The sequence below is a fragment of the Perognathus longimembris genome, chromosome 1, assembly GCF_023159225.1.
Source record: "Perognathus longimembris pacificus isolate PPM17 chromosome 1, ASM2315922v1, whole genome shotgun sequence".
NCBI classification, from domain to species: Eukaryota; Metazoa; Chordata; class Mammalia; order Rodentia; family Heteromyidae; genus Perognathus; species Perognathus longimembris.
In genome coordinates, this window is record NC_063161.1 from 125,351,990 (window position 1) to 125,371,165 (window position 19,176).

General features: G+C 40.6%; 1 protein-coding gene across 2 annotated transcripts in view; it reads right to left on the reverse strand.

Annotated features, from left to right (window-relative positions):
* Mob3b (MOB kinase activator 3B) overlaps positions 1–19,176 on the reverse strand; it is a 169,072-nt gene that overhangs the window by 94,298 nt on the left and 55,598 nt on the right. For both annotated transcript variants that reach the window (XM_048360163.1, XM_048360237.1), the window contains exon 2: positions 14,596–15,210. In XM_048360163.1, the coding sequence (XP_048216120.1) occupies positions 14,596–15,013 (418 nt within the window). In that variant the 5' untranslated portion in view covers positions 15,014–15,210. The remainder of the gene's footprint in view (positions 1–14,595; positions 15,211–19,176) is intronic.

Consider the following 19,176-nt stretch of genomic DNA (forward strand, 5'->3'; position numbering starts at 1 on the left):
AGCCTTCTGAGTAGTTAAAATTACACACAGCTTCCATTTCTATTCTTTTTGGTTGGTTGTGAGGCTTGAACTCTGGGACTGGGCGCTGTCCCCAAGCTCTTCAGCTCAAGGCTAGTGCTCTATCACTTGAACCACAGTGCCACTTCCCCGTTTCTATTCTTCATAAAGCCAAGAATGCAAAATGAGCCTGCAACACACCACTTCTGCCTTTCCAGTTAATTAAGTCTAAAACTTAAGTCTAAAATTAAGTCTAAATTTCCTGGAAGTGGAACAACTGAAGGCGGTCACACTGTGAATTGTCGAGGCCTTTAGAATTCCTGTGATTTATAGATGAAAATTAAACATTTCTTTTTTTTTTAAATTAAATTTTACTGACAAGGTGATGTACAGAGAGGGTACAGTTACATAATAAGGTGGTAAGTACATTTCTTGTCATATTTGTTACACCCTCCCTCATGTTTCTTTCCCTTCTCTAGTTCAGGTAAGCATATATACAATATCCAGTGTACCAAAATCATATACAGGAACCATGTGGGTATGCCACAGGAAATGCACCTAGTACATTAAATGTAACAACAACAATAAAGTCCTCCTGTGTCCTTCTCTTGGAATTCGAAAATGAAGCATTTCTATACATGTTGGAGGCACATAAGATTCTTAATTTATGATTTCAGAATCGTGGACTATCGTGGCGAATCTGTTAAGTTAGCCAAGGCTAGTCTTTACGCAGCTTACAGAGGTCAAGCAGTCTTTTCCCTGTGAGTAAAGAAGTTCCTGGCTAATCCAAGGCTCTTTGGGTTGAAGAAAAGTTTAAACATTTGAAGCACCAGCAGCTAACATGAGAAATGCAACCCAGTGTGAAGAGGAAATGGCAGGAGAACTGAAAAGTCAAGGCTCAATGTATTAATTCATAGTCTCTGAAGAGATGATACAAAGGAGCTTCATGCCTTTTGCTCCTTCCTGTGACAGGTTGACAGTAGAAATGATAATAAGAGAAAATGTTTGGACTCTGTTAGGCAGTTACCAGGATACCTTTGAGAGACCAAATGCTGCCTTTTAGGTTTGCTTTTTTTGTCCCCCCCCTCCCCCACCCCAGACTGTTTGTTGTGCCTTTGGTAGGTTGACTGATCATGTGCCTTTCTTTCCTGTCCTTGTCATGTCTTAACCTGAAGGTGGGCAACATTGGACACTTTGCAATATGTGCTTCCCAATGCACATGTGCCATTGTTGTTTCCCGGCTTTCTCCCTGCTCTTTAACTCCTCAAATTTCCTTAAAAATCATTTCCCCTTTCATACTCCAGCATGAATGCACTGTCCCTCACAGCTCTATGCCTTTTCTCCTTCTTTGAATTCCCTCAGTGAGTTCAGCTACACTCACAACTTTGCATTTACATGAGTCATCCAAGACCTCTTATCTGAGCCTCAGACCCATTTCTAGTTGACTGCCTCAGAGGTCCCTCAAGCTCAATTTATCCACCTGCAAAAACTCTTCCTTCAGGATTCTCAGCCTCAGGAAACGGCTCTACTCAGTTGTTCAAGCTGGAAACTTAAGAGTTGTCCATCACTCCTGTGCTCAGCTTACCCATCAACCCTTGTATAACAAATGTGTCCTCCTAAATCTTTCTCATCTGCCTGATTTCTTTGCATTTGAGCTTAACCCCCCTCTCTGGACAACTGCAATGGAGTCCAAGCCAGTATTGCGGCTGAGAACTCGCCACCAACACAAAACTGGACTGTAGGAGACCAAAATACAACCCTCCTGTACATATGCCTCTTCAGCATACTGCTTATTTCAAGCTGGTTATTCTAAGACACCTCAGGCACAGGAGGAACTCTCTAAAGTCACTTTTTGTGAGAGAAATTTCCACCCATTAAGAGCACCCTCTTTGCAGGAGGAATGAGAAGATGATGAAACAGACAAGGCAAGGATGAAATCTTCATGATTCTGCTTTCCCTGCCATCTCCTCTTAGTCAAAGCTTCCCACATCCCTTCTGTCTTTGCTTCCACAAATAATAATATTTAAACTTGAAGTTAAACTTTTTCAGACTTACTGGAGATATTTTTCATTTCTCTAGGGTATCTCCCAAGTATGGCATGCATTATATAATAATAGATGTTATAAACTTTGGTGTGGTTTACTTTGGTTACTCTACTCTTTTTTTCATAGAGAATTCCTATTAAAAACTACATAAGGTATTTTCCCCTTATTGGTCTCTGCATCTCTCCTTGTCCATTCCTAGTGTGGCTATCTCAATCTGCTCAGCATTCAAGTCTTAACCACAGCACCAGTCAGAGGCTTCCTGTCACTATAGAATAAAGTTTGGGCTGGGAATATGGCTTAGTGGTAGAGTGCTTGCCTGGTATGCATGAAGCCCTGGGTTCGATTCCTCAGCACCACATAAACAGAAAAGACCAGAAGTGGCACTGTGGCTCAAAAGGTAGAGTGCCAGCCTTGAGCAAAAAAGAAGCTAGGGACAGTGCTCAGGCCCTGAGTCCAAGCCCCAGGACTGGCAAAAAAAAAAAAAAAGCAAACAAACAAAAAGGTTCAAATGTCTTCCTGGGAACCCAAAGCTTTCTTGCATAATCTCCAAGGCCTTGCTGCCTCTGTGATCTCCTCATATGTTATTTCTATCCTGCTTACTACATAGCATTCACAGTTGTCATTTGTTAATTTTTTAGGGCATTATATATATATATGTATATATATATATATATATATATATGAAAAGTAAGTTTAGGAAGAGTTAATTTGTTCCACAAAAAAAGTAGGTCTCAAACTAAACTCTACCTTGTCTCAGAATTAAATACAGATTTCTGAGACACCTCCATTAGTGTTCTTGTTTTTGTTTTTGTTTTGTTTTGTTTTGTTTTTTTGCCAGTCCTGGGCCTTGGACTCAGGGCCTGAGCACTGTCCCTGGCTTCTTTTTTGCTCAGGGCTAGCACTCTGCCACTTCAGCCACAGTGCCACTTCTGGCCATTTTCTATATATGTGGTGCTGAGGAATAGAGCCCAGGGCTTCATGTACATGAGGCAAGCACTCTACCACTAGGCCATATTCCCAGCCCTCCATTAGTGTTCTGATTCAGAAAATCTAAGGAGCATCTAAAAATTATTCTATGGATTCTCTACTACCTCTTTCTACTACTCCTTCAGATGTGACTTGTAAATGGAGCTTGTGTACTAGGAGGGAAAGAGGCAAATCCTTTCAAGATAATCATGAAGGCATTTTCACAAGTGCATTTCCACTTTAAATAGAGACATACAGAAAAAATTTTCACCTTGAAGAGGATTGCTTTATTCTTACTTAATACTTACCGTTCCCAGAAAGCAGGAAATTATTGATACAACTTTCATCCTATTTATTTTAGATTTTGTGTTTTTAAACAAAGGGGTTGTTATAATTTTATCGAAAAGGTACAAACTGAAGTGTGTAGCTTCATAGTTAACAAGTCTGGAGTCTAAGTCTAAATCAACCATTACTTGTGAATGTGACTTTGAGAGAGGAATCTTCTGAATAATAATAAATAATAATTAACCAGAAATGCTCTGAGGATTAAAGAAATATATAATCAAAGACCTACTAACTAGTTTGCACAGAGTATACAATATCTTAGTTAATATAATTATCACTGGAAAACAATCCATAAATTCATTTGGAACAGCAAAAGACCTAGAATAGCCAAAGCAATTCTAGGCAAAAAAAAAAAAAAAAAAAACAGTGTAGGAGGTATCATAATACCTTCAAGCTCTACTATAGGGCCATCATAACAAAAACAGCCTGGTATGGTATAAAAACAGACGGGAAGACCAATGGATCAGAATTGAAGATCCAGAAATAAAACCGCACTCTTACAGTCAGCTGATATTCGACAAAGGAGCTAAAGACATACAATGGAATAAACAGAGCCTCTTCAACTATGGGTGCTAGGAGAACTGGGCAGCCATATGCAGAAAACTCAAAGTAGAACCAAGCCTATCACCATGCACCAAGATCAACTCAAAATGGATCAAGGACCTCAATATCAGACCTGAATTCTTGAAACTACTGAAGGACAGAGTAGGAAAGACGCTAGAACTTATAGGCACAGGAAGGAACTTCCTGAATATAGTCCCTGGGGCACAACAAATAGAGGAGAGACTCGACAAATGGGACCACTACAAATTAAAAAGTTTCTACACAGCTAAGGACATAGCCACCAAAATAGATAGACAGCCAACCATATGGGAAAGGGTCTTTACCAGCACAGAACAGACAAAGGCCTAATATCTGTCATCTACAGAGAACTCAAAAAACTAAGCCCCTCCAAGCCCAGTAAACCAATTAGGAAATGGGCAAAGGAGCTAAAGAGAGACTTCACAAGAGAAGAGATAAAAATGGCAAAGAAACATATGAGGAAATGTTCAACATCCCTGGTAGTAAAGGAAATGCAAATAAAAACAACCCTGAGATATCACCTCACCCCAGTTAGAATGGCCTATACTCTGAACTCAGGCAACAACAAATGCTGGAGGGGGTGCGGGGAAAGAGGAACCCTTCTCCATTGTTGGTGGGAGTGCAAATTAGTACAACCACTTTGGAGAACAGTATGGAGGTTTCTCAAAAAGCTCAATATAGACCTACCCTATGACCCAGCCATACCACCCCTAGGCATCTATCCTGAACAGCAAACCCCAAGATATCAAAAAGACATTTGCACTTCCATGTTTATCGCTGCACAATTCACAGTAGCCAAAATATGGAATCAACCCAGATGCCCCTCCACAGATGAATGGATCCAAAAAATATGGTACCTATACACAATGGAATACTACATAGCGATTAGGAATGGTGAAATATTGTTATTCTCAGGGAAATGGTCAGAACTTGAACAAATAATGTTGAGCGAGACAAGCCTAGAACACAGAAAACAAAGGGGCATGATCTCCCTGATATATGACTGTTAAGATGGGGTGACGGAGAGACAGTAGAGACCAGGTCTGTGAAACCAAAAACTGCTTGTCAAATGGTATTTCCCCCAGGATTGGGTCAGCGACCCAACACTATGTAACTAAAACCAAACAACTACTCAACATATAAAGGTCAAAAATTGACCTCTCAGTGGAATACAATAGCTCAAAACCTATGTATGTACGTTCATATAAGACTACTGTCTAGGGGCTGGGGATATGGCCTAGTGACAAGAGTGCTTGCCTCGTATACATGAGGCCCTAGGTTTGATTCCCCAGCACCACATATACAGAAAATGGCCAGAAGTGGCGCTGTGGCTCAAGTGGCAGAGTGCTAGCCTTGAGCAAGAAGAAGCCAGGGACAGTGCTCAGGCCCTGAGTCCAAGCCCCAGGACTGGCCCAAAAAAAAAAAAAAAAAAAAAAAGACTACTGTCTACATATTGTCTAATGTCGACATTACATTTAAAGCCCTAGGCGAATTTTCTTTGGCATAGGCCACATGGCTGCTGTATATGTTCTTGGTACATTGTGTATTGTATATATGTCTACCTGACCTAGGGAAGGGAAAGAAAAACAGGGTGTATGATATCACAAGAAATGTACACACTGCCCTACTATGTAACTGTACCCTTTTGCACAACACCTTGTCAAAAAATTTTTGTTTAATTAATAAATAAATTACTATATATATAATTATCACTGTATTTTAAATTTTGAGATTGTTGTCTTATGTTAAAAAATATTCTACTACTTTCAGCTGGCATTCAAGTTTTGATTAACTGACACCCTAATGAATGTCGAACAGTTGACTTTTCTGAGGTAACTGTAACTATAACCTAACCATAAGTTTCCTGGGAAACAAAAGTAAAAAAATATTTTAGGCAAAATTCTCACTTATAACATAAATCAGTGGTGTTCCCTTTTTATATCACTATGAGAAGGGAATTAAGGTAAGATTTATTCAGCACTTACCTCTCTTACAGGAACATGCTAAGGGCTAATAATAATGCATTATGTAATTTAATTCTCACAATCTTGCAAAGAGCATATTCTTATTATTGTTACTACCACACTATTCAGATGAGGGACAGGCTCGGAGAGGTTCAGGGCTTGCCGAGGTTTCACAGCACATAAGGAAAGGTGATTTCTAACTAGAACTGAAGACAAGGCCTTCTTAACCTTTACACAATCTCTGGACAGCAGAAATAAAGCCAATAGCTATCCTATGTGCTTTGACAGGTACAATTTCATAGGGACCCAGTGCCTTTCATTGTCATATGTGCTCACATTTCTCTTTAGAGTGGGCTTTTTCTTCTCTACTTTGGGATCACCAAATATGAATGGCATACCTGAAGGCCAGCCACTACAGGTGGCTATTTCATATTACAACAGTCCCTCTGCTCCTGCAGCTATGATAGGATTCCTTGCCTGAGCCAGGCAATCAAGGCGGTGATGAAAGAAGCCATACACAAGAAATTCTTAGTGATCCCTGGATACTTTAATCCCTTTACACTATCACATGGTGCTGTCACATGAGGAATCAAGGTTCCATCACTTTAGCTGGACACAGAAGCCAGGTAGAAGCGGCTGTTGGCAATAGACTGCCAGAGGAAATGACACAGAAAATAAGCAAGATATTAAAACATCAAGTATGGGCTGGAACTTCTCCCATAGATCACCACTGCTTTCCACTGCTGCTCACTGGGATGGATGGTGAGCAACAGCACCATCTTTCACCTCATGAACTAAAGAATCTAGTTTGGCTCCCTAGGAGTATAGACTTTATAATTCCCAGAAGTGTGAAAAAAGGACAAGTTAGTCACATCACTAAGAGAAGTATGTACATAATAGAAGGATTCTTGCCAAGCTTTCTTTGCATATCAAACTCAAACTCTATCCAAGAAATGAAACCATGGAGCCAAGTGATTAAAGAAAAAAAAGCAACTAAGTAGTAGGGAACAGCATCAGTTCTTTAATATGAAGATGTGGCATTGTCTGTCAATGTACATCAGATGTCTATTTCATGCTGTCATTCGTAGGCAGGGTACAGCCTCAGGTTACAGCAGCAACAGTAGGGCCACACATGCTGTGGACACAGCATTTGCAATTTCATCTGAAGTTGCAAGGTGGCTATCTCTCAAGGCCAAGCACAGCCATTTCATACCACAAATGTTTACCTTTTTTGTTTTGTTTTGTTTTGTTTTGCCAGTCCTGGGCCTTGGACTCAGGGCCTGAGTGCTGTCCCTGTCTTCTTTTTGCTCAAGGCTAGCACTCCACCACTTGAGTCACAGCTCAACGGCTATTTTCTGTATATATGGTGCTGGGGAATTGAACCGAAGGCTTCATATATACAAGGCAAGCACTCTTGCCACTAGGCCATATTCCCAGCCCACAAATGTTTACCTTTTTGTCCACTGGTTCCAACTGCATGGGCAAATGCTTGACATAATTACAGATTTTTATTCTAGATTCTTCCATTTCTCATTTCAATTCACCTGTGGAGTTTATTCTTATCACAGTGAGACGGTGTGGTATGGAAGGAACTAGCATTTCAAGCATATCTGTTCTAGGTCCCAACACAGTGGCAGATGTTTCATACATATGTTATTTAATACTCTCAACAATCCGAAAGAGTAGGTACTATCATATGCATTTCACAGACAAGAAAACAGACACAGAGAGACTGACATTTGCCACTAAATGTTGATCAGAGGATTCAAACTCAAGTCTTACAGAGACTAACACATTGCTTCAACCACCCTACCCCATACTGGCTCATCTTTCCAGCAAGTCCATTTCACAAGACTTCCTTTACATGAAGGAAAAGGAGGATAGAACTATCTATTAGAATTCAAAAATAGCATGAGGTTTTAGCACAAGGTTAAAACACCAGAAAGACCCTGCCTGCAAGGGTATTTCAAGGTAACACATCCCTAGATCTACAAAGGTGTTTTTGGAAAGCAAAAAACTTGCTCATGTGAAGGTCTAAGTCAGGCTAATAATTTGCCTTTCTATCAAACTGACACTAACATGTAATCTGCGCACTGTTTAAAGAGGAAGCAGAAATAGTTCTCTAGGGTCAAGGCCTTGCTGATATGTCCTTTTAGACTTGAGGTTGAACTTGCCTCTTCATCTACCATCAGTCCCCACAATGCAGTCTTTGTTGATGTCTTGGTTACACCAGCCAACTACTAATGGGGTAAAAATAGCAGATACGTACCCATTCAATTATGGCCTTTATTTTAAGGTCTTTGCCCTCCACTGACTATCACATATCTCATTCCCCTTCCCAGCTGGCATTGAGAGGTAATAGCTTGTCACCTGAGATACAAGCCTATTAAAATTACATTGCACAGGTAATGGAGAACTCAGTGCAGGTCAGGACAGCAGGTAATTTGCTTTTAACTTCCAGGGCAGCCTCCAAGTCCTCTGTGGTCCCTGTATCCATGCCTTTCCTCTCTCCTGAGCATACTGGAGTCCCTTTTCAGACTGATCTCTTGGGATTTGTTGAGCAGAAGTGGTTATAGAATATTCTTCTTCTAAACTCAGCCATCAAGTCACTGTAGCATTGATTCATTATGGAGGGGTGGAGACTTGTAACCCTCCACGACAATCAGTTCTCTAGTGGTAGGTGGCACTTGCAGGGGAGTGGACTCTGATGTTGCTGTGTCCTCTCAACAGACAACTAAACAAACTCAAGAAGTACCGATAGAGAAGAGAAAGAAAAACAGGGCATAAGATATCACAAGAAATGTACACACTGCCCTACTATGTAACTGTACCCTTTTTGCACAACACCTTGTCAAAAAAAATTGTGTTCAATTAATAAATAAATTAAATTAAAAAAAAAAGAAATACCGAAATCTACAGGTGGCAAGTGTCGAAAAAAAAACCAGACAATTGAGATCCCCACTATTAAGGACTCTATATTTTGCATCAGATGCAGGACTGTGGCTATTTTCAAATCCTTCTCCATAAGTGGTAGTTCTTCCTAGGGCCTCTCTTAGACATGATTTAATGACTGATGTAACTGATAAAATTGCAAATCAAGGATAATGCTGAGTCTGGGTAAAAACCTCCTGCAGGTTGAAACTGTTGAGAGAATGGGCGTTAGGGCTGGACTACCTTGGGATGCAGCCCAACCATGTTCTATGCTCTATTTCTGTGATACTAAGCAAGTTAATATTTTTTTTGTCTTGGTTTTCCTATCCGTGAAATGGAATTCATGAAATCTGCCTTCTTTAGATGTTTGACAGGGTAGTTGACAGAGTGCACATAAAGTGTTAAATGGTAGGTGTTCATATCACCCTCCTAACTCCGGAAACCAAACAGCTCACCAGGCTCCAGAGGCAAATGCCTTAGAAACACTGGTCAATACACAAGGCAACTTAGAGAAAAGGAATACCATTGCCAGAAGGGAATAGTTTTCTACTCAAGGACAGTAACTCTGTCTGCTTTTCTCTCTCCATAACTAAGATAGGATCTGGTCCCAAGCAAGAATGAACCACTTACTGAATGGATGAATGAATGAATGAGTGGCAGTCACAGGAAGCTGTGGGACAGTGAAGGGTTTTCATGAAAAGAAATCATCTACATAACCCTAGATTGTAGCCTGGAGTAGCCACAATATCTAGACATCTTTCCCAGGCATTTTGGTGATTATTTTTTCCAAAAGAAGACAAAAGCTGGAGCTACAGGTATGGGTGAAATGGTAGAGCACCTGCCTTGCAAACTTAAGGCCTTGAATTCAAACCAATTTTGTAATACTGAAGAAATGTAAACAAATAAAAACCCCACAAAGTAACAGAAATAAAGGAAAACCCTCACACAGAACCAAAAGGAGCAAAAGCCAAAAATATATATATAGACATATATGTTTTAACCTAGAAAAATGTCCAATTTATGAAATATTCTCATCCAAAACATCCTCCTAAAACCATTCATAGATGACCTTTCAGTCACATGAAGGAATATGTGAAGTAATTATCATGGTATGAAAGATCGTTTAAAAGAGTACAGTTTTTTTGGCCAACCAAGTTCAGAGTCTTATCTCCTAAATTATATATTAGCTATACAACCCTGAGAAAGCGTCTGAGCTTATTTAAATGACAGCTGCCTTACTGGCATAATGAAATAGTAACATTTTTACTTCACTGAGCTGTTGTAAAAATAAAGAATAACAGTGGCAGGCACTGTGCATGGCATTTAACAGGCTCCAAAGATGTTAGGTTGCTTCTTTCCTTCCTTTATCCCATCTTTCCTACCCTGAGTCCCAGTTATTCTAAAACCTCACAAATAGGTGAGACCATGTGATTGTGTTTTGCATGGTCTTATTCTTCTTCTCCAAAGATTTTCAAAACATGACTCACAGGAGTTCTAAGTTTTCTCCTCTTTTTCTTTCCCCTGAGTATCAGCTCTACAATATTAAATCCTATTATACAACAGAAAGTAGGGGTGTTGGGAGCTAGAACATTAAAATTATTGTAATTAGAAAGGCAATAGAATTCTTTTTTTTAATCTAAATTTTTCTGTTTTTCTGTCTTTCCTGTTCTCTCTAAAGGTGGTTAAAGAGGTAGAACCAAGTAGGGCAACAGTGGCTCACCCCTGTAGTCCTAGCTACTCAAGAGGCTGAGATCTGAGGATTATGGTTCAAAGCCAGTACAGGTAGGAAACTCTGATACTCTTCTCTCCAATTAATCAGCAAAGTAGCAGAAATGGATGTATGGTTCAAGTTATAGAGTGCCAGCCTTGAGTGCTGTCCCAGCTAAGAGACAGAACCCAGGCCTTGAGTTCAAGCCCCAGCACTGGCACATACCACAAAAACTAGAACAACAACAAAAAACCAGAAGCAGCTCTGTGACTCAAGTTGTAGAGTGGTAGTCTTGAGCAAAAAAGCTAAGGGACATTACTCAGGCCCTGAGTTTAAGCTCCAGTACACACACACACACACACACACACACAAAGAGGAGCTGGTCCTTGGCTTCCACAGGGACATCTGTTGAGCTTCTAATAAAGCAAGCTGGGTGGGTCAGAGAGAGTGGAGAGGGTTATAGTTTACCAGGGTGCCACATCTGTTTGGTATTCTCCCATCTGAGAAAGCTCGACTTCTAGAATAGCAGTCTCCTGTTAAACTTCAATCTAGCAACAGATGAAAGACTTCCCTTTCCTCGGTGTTCCTATGGTAGAGATCAACAGCTGTTTATATCCTTGAATACCTAACTGAGGGTGAAGCCTTCACATCTGTCACTGGTTCTATCTCCTCGGATTGGGGGGGAGGAGGGGGGAGGTGAAGTTTAGGAACACAGAAATATGCCCAGGTTTCAAAGCTGTAATACTAAGCAGATCTCACCATTGCTCATCCTCCTAGGATCTGCTGGCTGCTTAGAATTCTTTTATTTTATCCCATCAGACATCTATGATAATGACTAGTGACAGCACAAAGATCAAAAGGAAGGAAAAGTAGGCTGGAATCAGCAGGAGGAAGTAGAGAAAATGCAGAGAGAAAGTGATTCCCCAAATAGGTCTTCCAAAGTCAGCATCAGGACAATCTAAGAAAAGACTACAGAGGTGAGCAGGTGAAGAGCTTCCTACAGGGAGGGTAGACGAGGATGATTTTTACTGTCCCCTAACATTTCACTTTGAGAAAAAGTTAGATGGCGTGAAGCCTGTGGAAAAGTCCATCCATCCATCCAAAAACTTATAAGACAACTAGACTGGACTTAACATTGGCATTTTAAGTGACATTCTGCACCTCTAAGGAGGGTGAAAGCTTTCACAGAAACTTCACTATAGAAGTGGGTGATTATAGATTGAGAGAACAGGGATAAAACCAAGGTGAGAAGCTGATGGTGAGGAAATGAAATGTATTTTGGGTGGTTACAGTATGTGAGTGATGGGTATTTATTTTTAAAAGCTCATAATGAGCTCAAACAACTTAGTCATAAAATAAACTCAATTAATAATGGGCAAAGGATTCAAACTGCATTTCTCAAAAGAAGACATGCAAATGACCAACAGTATAAGAACAGACAAGGAAAATGAAGTACTTATATCCACCATGGCCTAGACACAAAGTAGTACATACTGAATGGATAATCAGATAAAGAAAATGTGGCGAAGAAATATAATAAAATACTATTCAGCCTTTAAAAAGAAGGAAATAGTGTCATTTGCAACAGTGTGCATGAAGCTGGGACACGTTGCACTGAGATAAACCATGCATAGAACAAAAATTCTATATGATCTCATGTGGGATCTTAAAAAAATGAAATTTATAAAAGTAGAGTAGAATAGGAATTACCAGGCGCTGATGAGATGTTGGCCAAAAAGAGTTCCAAAGGTCAGCTAGGTAAAAGAGATAAAATCTAGAAATTACACAACATTGTGAGTATAGTTTCATTTTGCTTTGAAAGTGCAGATCTTAAGTCTCATCTCAGAATTCTAATTCAATTGTTAAAGGGATTTTCCTATTGAACAAAGGCTTAAGTAATTCTCCCTCTCTCCCTCTCTCTTTCTCAATTTCTCTCTCACACACACATACACAAACACACACAATTCTACATAGCATAACATTTCCCAAAAGCTACTAATGGTATTTCATTTTAAAGAGAAAAAGAAAAGGTACCAGAGTCAAGTTAGGAAGCACCCCATAGTAAAATATTCTCTTCTTAGAAATTCATAAAATGCAATCGGCATATTAAAAGTCCTGTGGTAAAGAAATCAACTTCACTCAGCATTTTCCAAGCTTATTTTTCCACAGAGGGAGGAGAATCCCTGAAAAGTCTCTCAGGATGTTAGTGTCCTACCAAGTACAGATTGGGCAGAACTGAAACAAATTCTAGCTTGTTCCCGAAACATGTCAAATAACTAAGGAAATGTCTAGTAAAAGAAAATAAAGCCATTTTCTCTGGAAGACAAGGAGGCATCCACTAATTTCCTCTGAGCAAAGTCTAAAGCTACCTATATGCCCTGTTTTCTAAGCAGAAAGTCCACAAAGTGCCTCACTCCTCAGTAACACAGAGTCTGGTCAGTCAGCTCTCTGTGAAATCACAGCTGCCAGAGTGCTGGAGCCCAGAGTTCAAAGCAGCCAGGGGCAGACACAGAGGAAAGACAGAGGGAATGTTTTCTTGCTCGCATTTATTTATCTTTATTGCTATCATATGTTCTGTGCAGGGCATTGGCAGTTGCTTGTAAGGCTTCTGGAAAAAGAAAAAAAAATTCTTCCAGCACCAAAATAGCTTTTGACAGCTAATGAAAGTGTAAAACAAAGACAAGGGTGGAAAGAATTCCCACTCTCTTGGAGGCACTTAACATATGCCCAGGAGAGTTTCTGAGACCAGCTCTCTTCCTTTGGGAGCCCTACCTCACACCACATTTCCTTCCTGTTAACAAGGGATGGGAAAGGGAAGGAGCAGAGCAAACGGGACATGCCAAGATAACACAAAGTTTTGTGTGCTAAATATTTCAAGATGTACTACACTGCACCTATCAATTTATATTCTTTTTTTGCTGTTATAAACTTAATTACTTCCATATGCCCCTTCTCAACTTACCATATGCCACCTGAGGACACACCCCTCTCCTCACCTAGAGGTGATTTCAACAGTTGTTTCACATACTCCCAGCTATGCATCCTAGAGCTTTCAAAGAATGATTTTCTATAGCAGTGTTTACTCAGTCATTCCATAAATGTTTCTAAGTACACACACAAAAAATCCAGGGCACTTTGCTAGGCACTGGGGATTCAACTGTGGAAGTAGGGGATTGCTTGTTCCTATCTGGCTTTGGGCATAAAGCAATGAATGCTAAACCGTGTCAGTGCATTGGAAAGCCAATGATTGGCAGCATAAAAAAGTGTAAGAGGTAGAAAAGGTCTGGTCCCTCCCCTTGTGGTTTGTGGCCTACAGCACAAAGCAAACCAAAGTATTTGCATTTCAAATGTTCCAGTAGGTTCAGCAGCTCTGCAAGCGTCAGAGTTAACCATGGAGCCTGGAATTAATAATGAGAGAGAAAGAGAGAGAGAGAGAGAGAGAGAGAGAGAGAGAGAGAGAGAGAGAGAGAGAATTTTCCAGGCCTTTCTTTTATTATACCAGAGTTTGAACCCCTATTTGTTTGTTCCCCATAACAATCCATGGATTTCCACACTTGAATTTCTTAAGTCTGAAAGAGAAATGCTACCAGTAAGTACATAACAATCAATACAACCTCAACTTACCAATTAACAAGTAAATAAGTGTGTATGTGTATACACACATATATGTATATATTTATATTTATATATAAGTTCCAAATCTTCCTAGTGATCCTGAAGAGATCTCTCTCCCTCTCCCCAGGCAGATAGATAGATACATAGATAGATACATAGATAGATAGATAGATGATACAGATCTATCTCCAGGATAACTGTGAGGATTCGGATCTTAGTCCTAAGAAAGCCAACAAGAGCTTGTCCCATTTCAATGTGAAGAAAGAAATTGCAGGTACATGACTGGCAGAACTTAGGGAAATGCTGACATAGATGTTTTACAGCATTTAAAGGGATTCTAGCCATTCGGGATCACCTCCAACAAACTTTCTGCACTTGGTTGTTGGGGGGGAGGGAAGGGAAGGGAATGAAGGGTATAGGTATGACTGAAAACAAAACTTACCCACACAGGTGGGGAAAATGTCCTCATTATTGATCTGGACCTCAATCCAATCCATAAGAAGATTCATGTACTGGGGGGCTGGCAGTGCAGTCGGCTTCTTATACTTGAGGTCATCCTGCCACCGATACTCATACTTGGGGCCCCCGGACATCACAGGGCAGGTCTGCTCCGTGCAGAACTCGCAGATGGTGCCGTAGATGAGGTTGATCCGATTGAAGAAGTCCACCACATGCACTGCCACCCAGTCGTTCTGGTCCTCCCCACTGGGCAACTGCACAGCCGCCTTCAAGTCCACCCCTGAGTTGAGGGATGCTTGAGCCCTTTTGTGCAGCTCAAACCTCTGTGTGCCAGGCTCGAATTTTCTCTTGGGCCGGAAGGTCTTGTCCTTGTTGAACACCTGTTTCAGGGCTATAGACATGGTCTCCTCCTTTTCTCCCTTCCTTTTGCAGGAAGCAAAAAGGCACTTGGAACTTTTCAATGAGAGATCACAGCTCAATAGAGTTTTCCACTGCCAGCCCTCGGGCCCCAGTCTTTCAGCCTGCAGCTTTTAACGTCTTTTAAACTGCCCCTTCCATCTTCCTCCTGAAAGATCTCCAAGGGAACCTCATGTTCCTCCTAAAGGCAGAAAAGAAAGGGGAACTGATGAATGCTTACTTTGCATTTAAGAAATGAAAGAGGTGTAGGCTAGATTCCCACCTTGCAATCCAGACTGTGCCATTCCTTTCCAGGTGAAAGCATATGAAGTTTAAATCATTGTCCTATGAACCTGCACAGTTGTGTGAGCCATGCAAATGCCTAAAGAAAAAAAGCCATCACGCTTGCTTTCTTTACAGCCACTATCAAATCTCTGCTGGCTTTGCTCTGGGTTTATAAGCTCTATGGGCCTTGCAAAATGCTAATGAAGAATGTTGGCCAATGATCCAATCCTATGCCACATATGGCTAGTGTTCCCCTTGAGTGGGTAAATGTAGCACACAGGGCCACTGTTCCGGTAGTCCCAGAGATGATGAAAGTAGGGGTGGCTGATGCAGAAGGGTGACTTAATGAGAATCAGAAACAGCTTTTGTTGGATGTGATCCGACAAACAGTTCTGTATGGACTGATCCTTTACTTTGTGCAGTAAAGTTGAGAAAGTTGGTTCATAGTGGGAGGAGAGGGGAGAAGGAGGGGAGAGGAAGGGAAGAGAGAGGAGAGAAAGGAAGGGAAAGGAGAGAAAGGAAGGGAAAGTAGGGAAGGGAAGGCACAGGAACAGAGGTGAGGAGAGGAAGGAAAGGGGTAGTGGTAGTGTCAGCAACAACTGTTGATATCCAGTGAAACATGATGAGAGCCCAAGTGGAAATAAGGGAAGGAAATCAAGAGAAAAAGAGACAGTAAAAGAAAAAAGCTTTTTGAAATTCTTCTTGAAGCTAAGCTATGCTAGCTACCTTTAGGATCCATTCATTTTTTTCCTGAATTATTCAAGTAATACTATTTTACTTCAGATAACTTGAATCAGTGAGTTCTATTCCTTTTCCAAGGATGTCTGTGATAGAATTTATTACATCTATAATATGCCACCCTTGATATCCTTAATATCACTCCCTAGGTAACATTTTGAAACAGAATTGTCCAATAGGGCTTTCTGTGACACTTCAAATGTTCTGAACATTTCTTGTGTAATATGTTACTCACTAGCCACATATATCTACTAAGTACTCAAGTGTGGTCAGTCTGATTAAAGAACTAGATTTTACATTCTATTACATTTTAGGTCATTTGGGCTTAACTAGCCAAGCATTCCTAGTGGCTACTATTGGACAGTGCCGCCTTGAAGGTTTAAATATTCTCTAATATATTCTTTGAACTTGACAGAAGTGTGATGAAGTTTGTAGACTTAAATGTATCCAATGCCTAACGTATGAAACTGTAACCTCTCTGTACATCAGTTTGATAATAAAAATTTGAAGAAAAAAATAAAATAAAATAGGTACAGTAGACTTACAGCAAGTATGACTTTTCCTAGATCTCTACGAATACAATGACTTGCCTAGTAAAATATGACAGCTATCGGGGGCACAGTTGTTGAAATCCAGTTTGTTGACTTCAAACAAATGCTTTCACTCTGTGGTCTTATATTCTAAAAAGTGATGCCTCCAAACTGTCTTTCCTGCTGGTTCATAAAGGCTTGTCCCCCACCTCCCACTCCCCCCTCAGGTAGACTGGGGTTAAAATTCTGATCCTTGTGCTTGCTAGGCAGGAACTTTACCACTGCAGCCACATCGCCAACGTTTTTGGCTTTAGCAATTTTTTCAGATAACGTCTCACATTTTTTGGCAGGGCTGGCATCAAACATGGATCCTCCATCTTTACTTCCCAAGTAGCTAGAATTACAGATATGTACTACTGTACATGTCGCATGAATATCCTTTTACCCAGAGCTTCATCTTTCTTGTCTTTATACACTTACCTTCCAAATTGTTTTGGTGACAATTCAAATGTTCTATATAGAGAGTGACTGTGTCCTATGACCTTGACACAGGAGATAACTGACCCACTGAGGTCAAACTCTAACCAAGTGAGCCAACAGCTATGGCCCAATTCAGACCAACCATTACAAGGTATGTTTAAAAGTACTTGGGCTGGGTGCCAGTGGCTCAGGCCTATAATCCTAGCTCTTCAAGAAGCTAAGATCTGAGGATCGCTGTTTGAAGCCAGCTTAGGCAGTAAAGTCCAAGAGACTCTTATCGCCCCTTAACCATCAAAAACCAGATGTGCCACTGTGGCTCAAAGTGGTAGAGCTCTAGCCTTGAGCAAAAGAACTCAGAGACAGTGTCCAGGCCTTGAGTTCAAAGCCCTATGGCTGACAGAAAAAAAAAGTACTTGGATCACTTTTTCTCTGTTTTATTCCCACCTAGGAGTTCAACCATTTTGTACTCAAATATGGCTTGATAGTACATTCAGTCTTGAGGCAATAAAAAATTCTTAAGGCAAAAAAAAAAAAATCCTGAGATGGCTTGTTTTCTTTCTAGATTCTTCTCTGTGCTCAGAACTGTTGGTCATGCTGCTGAGTGCCTCTTTCCATCTCCCTATAATTCTGCCTAGTCTGTTCCTCCTCTTAGCTCTACCCTCTTTCTAACAGGCTTTCACTGAAATGCTAACTTGGGGAGGTGGTTCTTTCTTTTCTTTCTTCCATGGCATGATCTTGTGACCCCATGGGACCCCAGTCCCCAGGAAAAAGTCTTGGTGAAAAGCATTCTCTGCCTGAGGCCCTCTGTGCAGTCACACTCCTGGGCACTATGGTGCACCACATGCAAGGATATCAACACACAGTCCTGCAAAGCTTAAAGGAACACAGGGAGACAGACAACTGTTCCAAAGAATACCTTCCCAAACATGTAGCCTGCATGGAAAAAGGCTTAAGAAAACTGAAGGCCCTGAAAAAGCATTTCCAAAATAAAAATTCAAGCTAGAGGTTGAGGAGATAGAGAAGGCATGACAAGGATTTCCTTTTAATAGACAATAGTCCCTCTAGGTCTCCAGTGCTTAACTACTATAGTAAAGCATTAAAACTCAGCAGCAGCTACCATATCTTCAGCAAAGAAAACATGCTCTTCTGTTATTCTACTAATGAGAGGCCTCCTCAATACCTATATTCAGAGCAGTGTCCTTTCACCACTTGCCTGACCTTTGGTGCCATTCATTCTGCTGCTTCACCATGGCTTGGAGTGTCCACATGCATGGAGACCATATCTTTGCCAGGTTCTTGTGGCTGTTATCAACCAGTCTGTCTTACTTCAGAGGAGTCAATTCACCTCAGAGGGTGAATAAGACAGAATAAGCCAAGCAACCCCTCCATCCTGCAGTGATTGATGCAAATATTTAAATACATGTTAAAGCTTGACTTGAACCTGGTCTCTTGAGCTAGATAGGCATTTGCTCAAAACCTTAACCAGCCTTAAGATCACTTTCTCACGCTGTCTAACAGGCTTCCCCAAGGGAAAGGGCATCTTTCTCAACCAAGTCTTGGAATTTGCAGCTCTTAGCCATCATTTATGAAAGTTTTCTATGCACTAGATCCAGTTATGGTCATGTTATATACAAAGAAATTGAGATGCAGTGGGATGAAATAATTTTTCAGAAACCACAAAGTTAGAACATAGTAGGGCTAAATTTTGAGCTCATATCTCCCTGCCACTGAAATGTATGTGATGTTTACTCACTCAGACTGCTTTAACATCCCACAATCATCTTTATATTTTCAATGCTCTTTCACACAAATATTTTAAGCTCTTCCCAACAAGGCTCTAATGAAAGCTAGAACAGGGGATATTATCAGCTCCATGTCAATCTTATCAGCTTCATTTTACAGATGAGTTAACAAGCTCTGATCTCTTAGCACTTAACTCAAACTGTAAGAATTTTGATATGGTTACACACCATGCCATCTCTTCTGGCGCAACTCAAAGTTCTCTTGAGAAGGAGATCATTGGATGGTGGGTCCTCATACTTAAAGTCAGGGTGACCAGGATGGATAAGAACAGATTCATCATTCTACCAAAAGAATGAACAAAGAGGCACACTTCTCTCTTGCTGAACATCAGG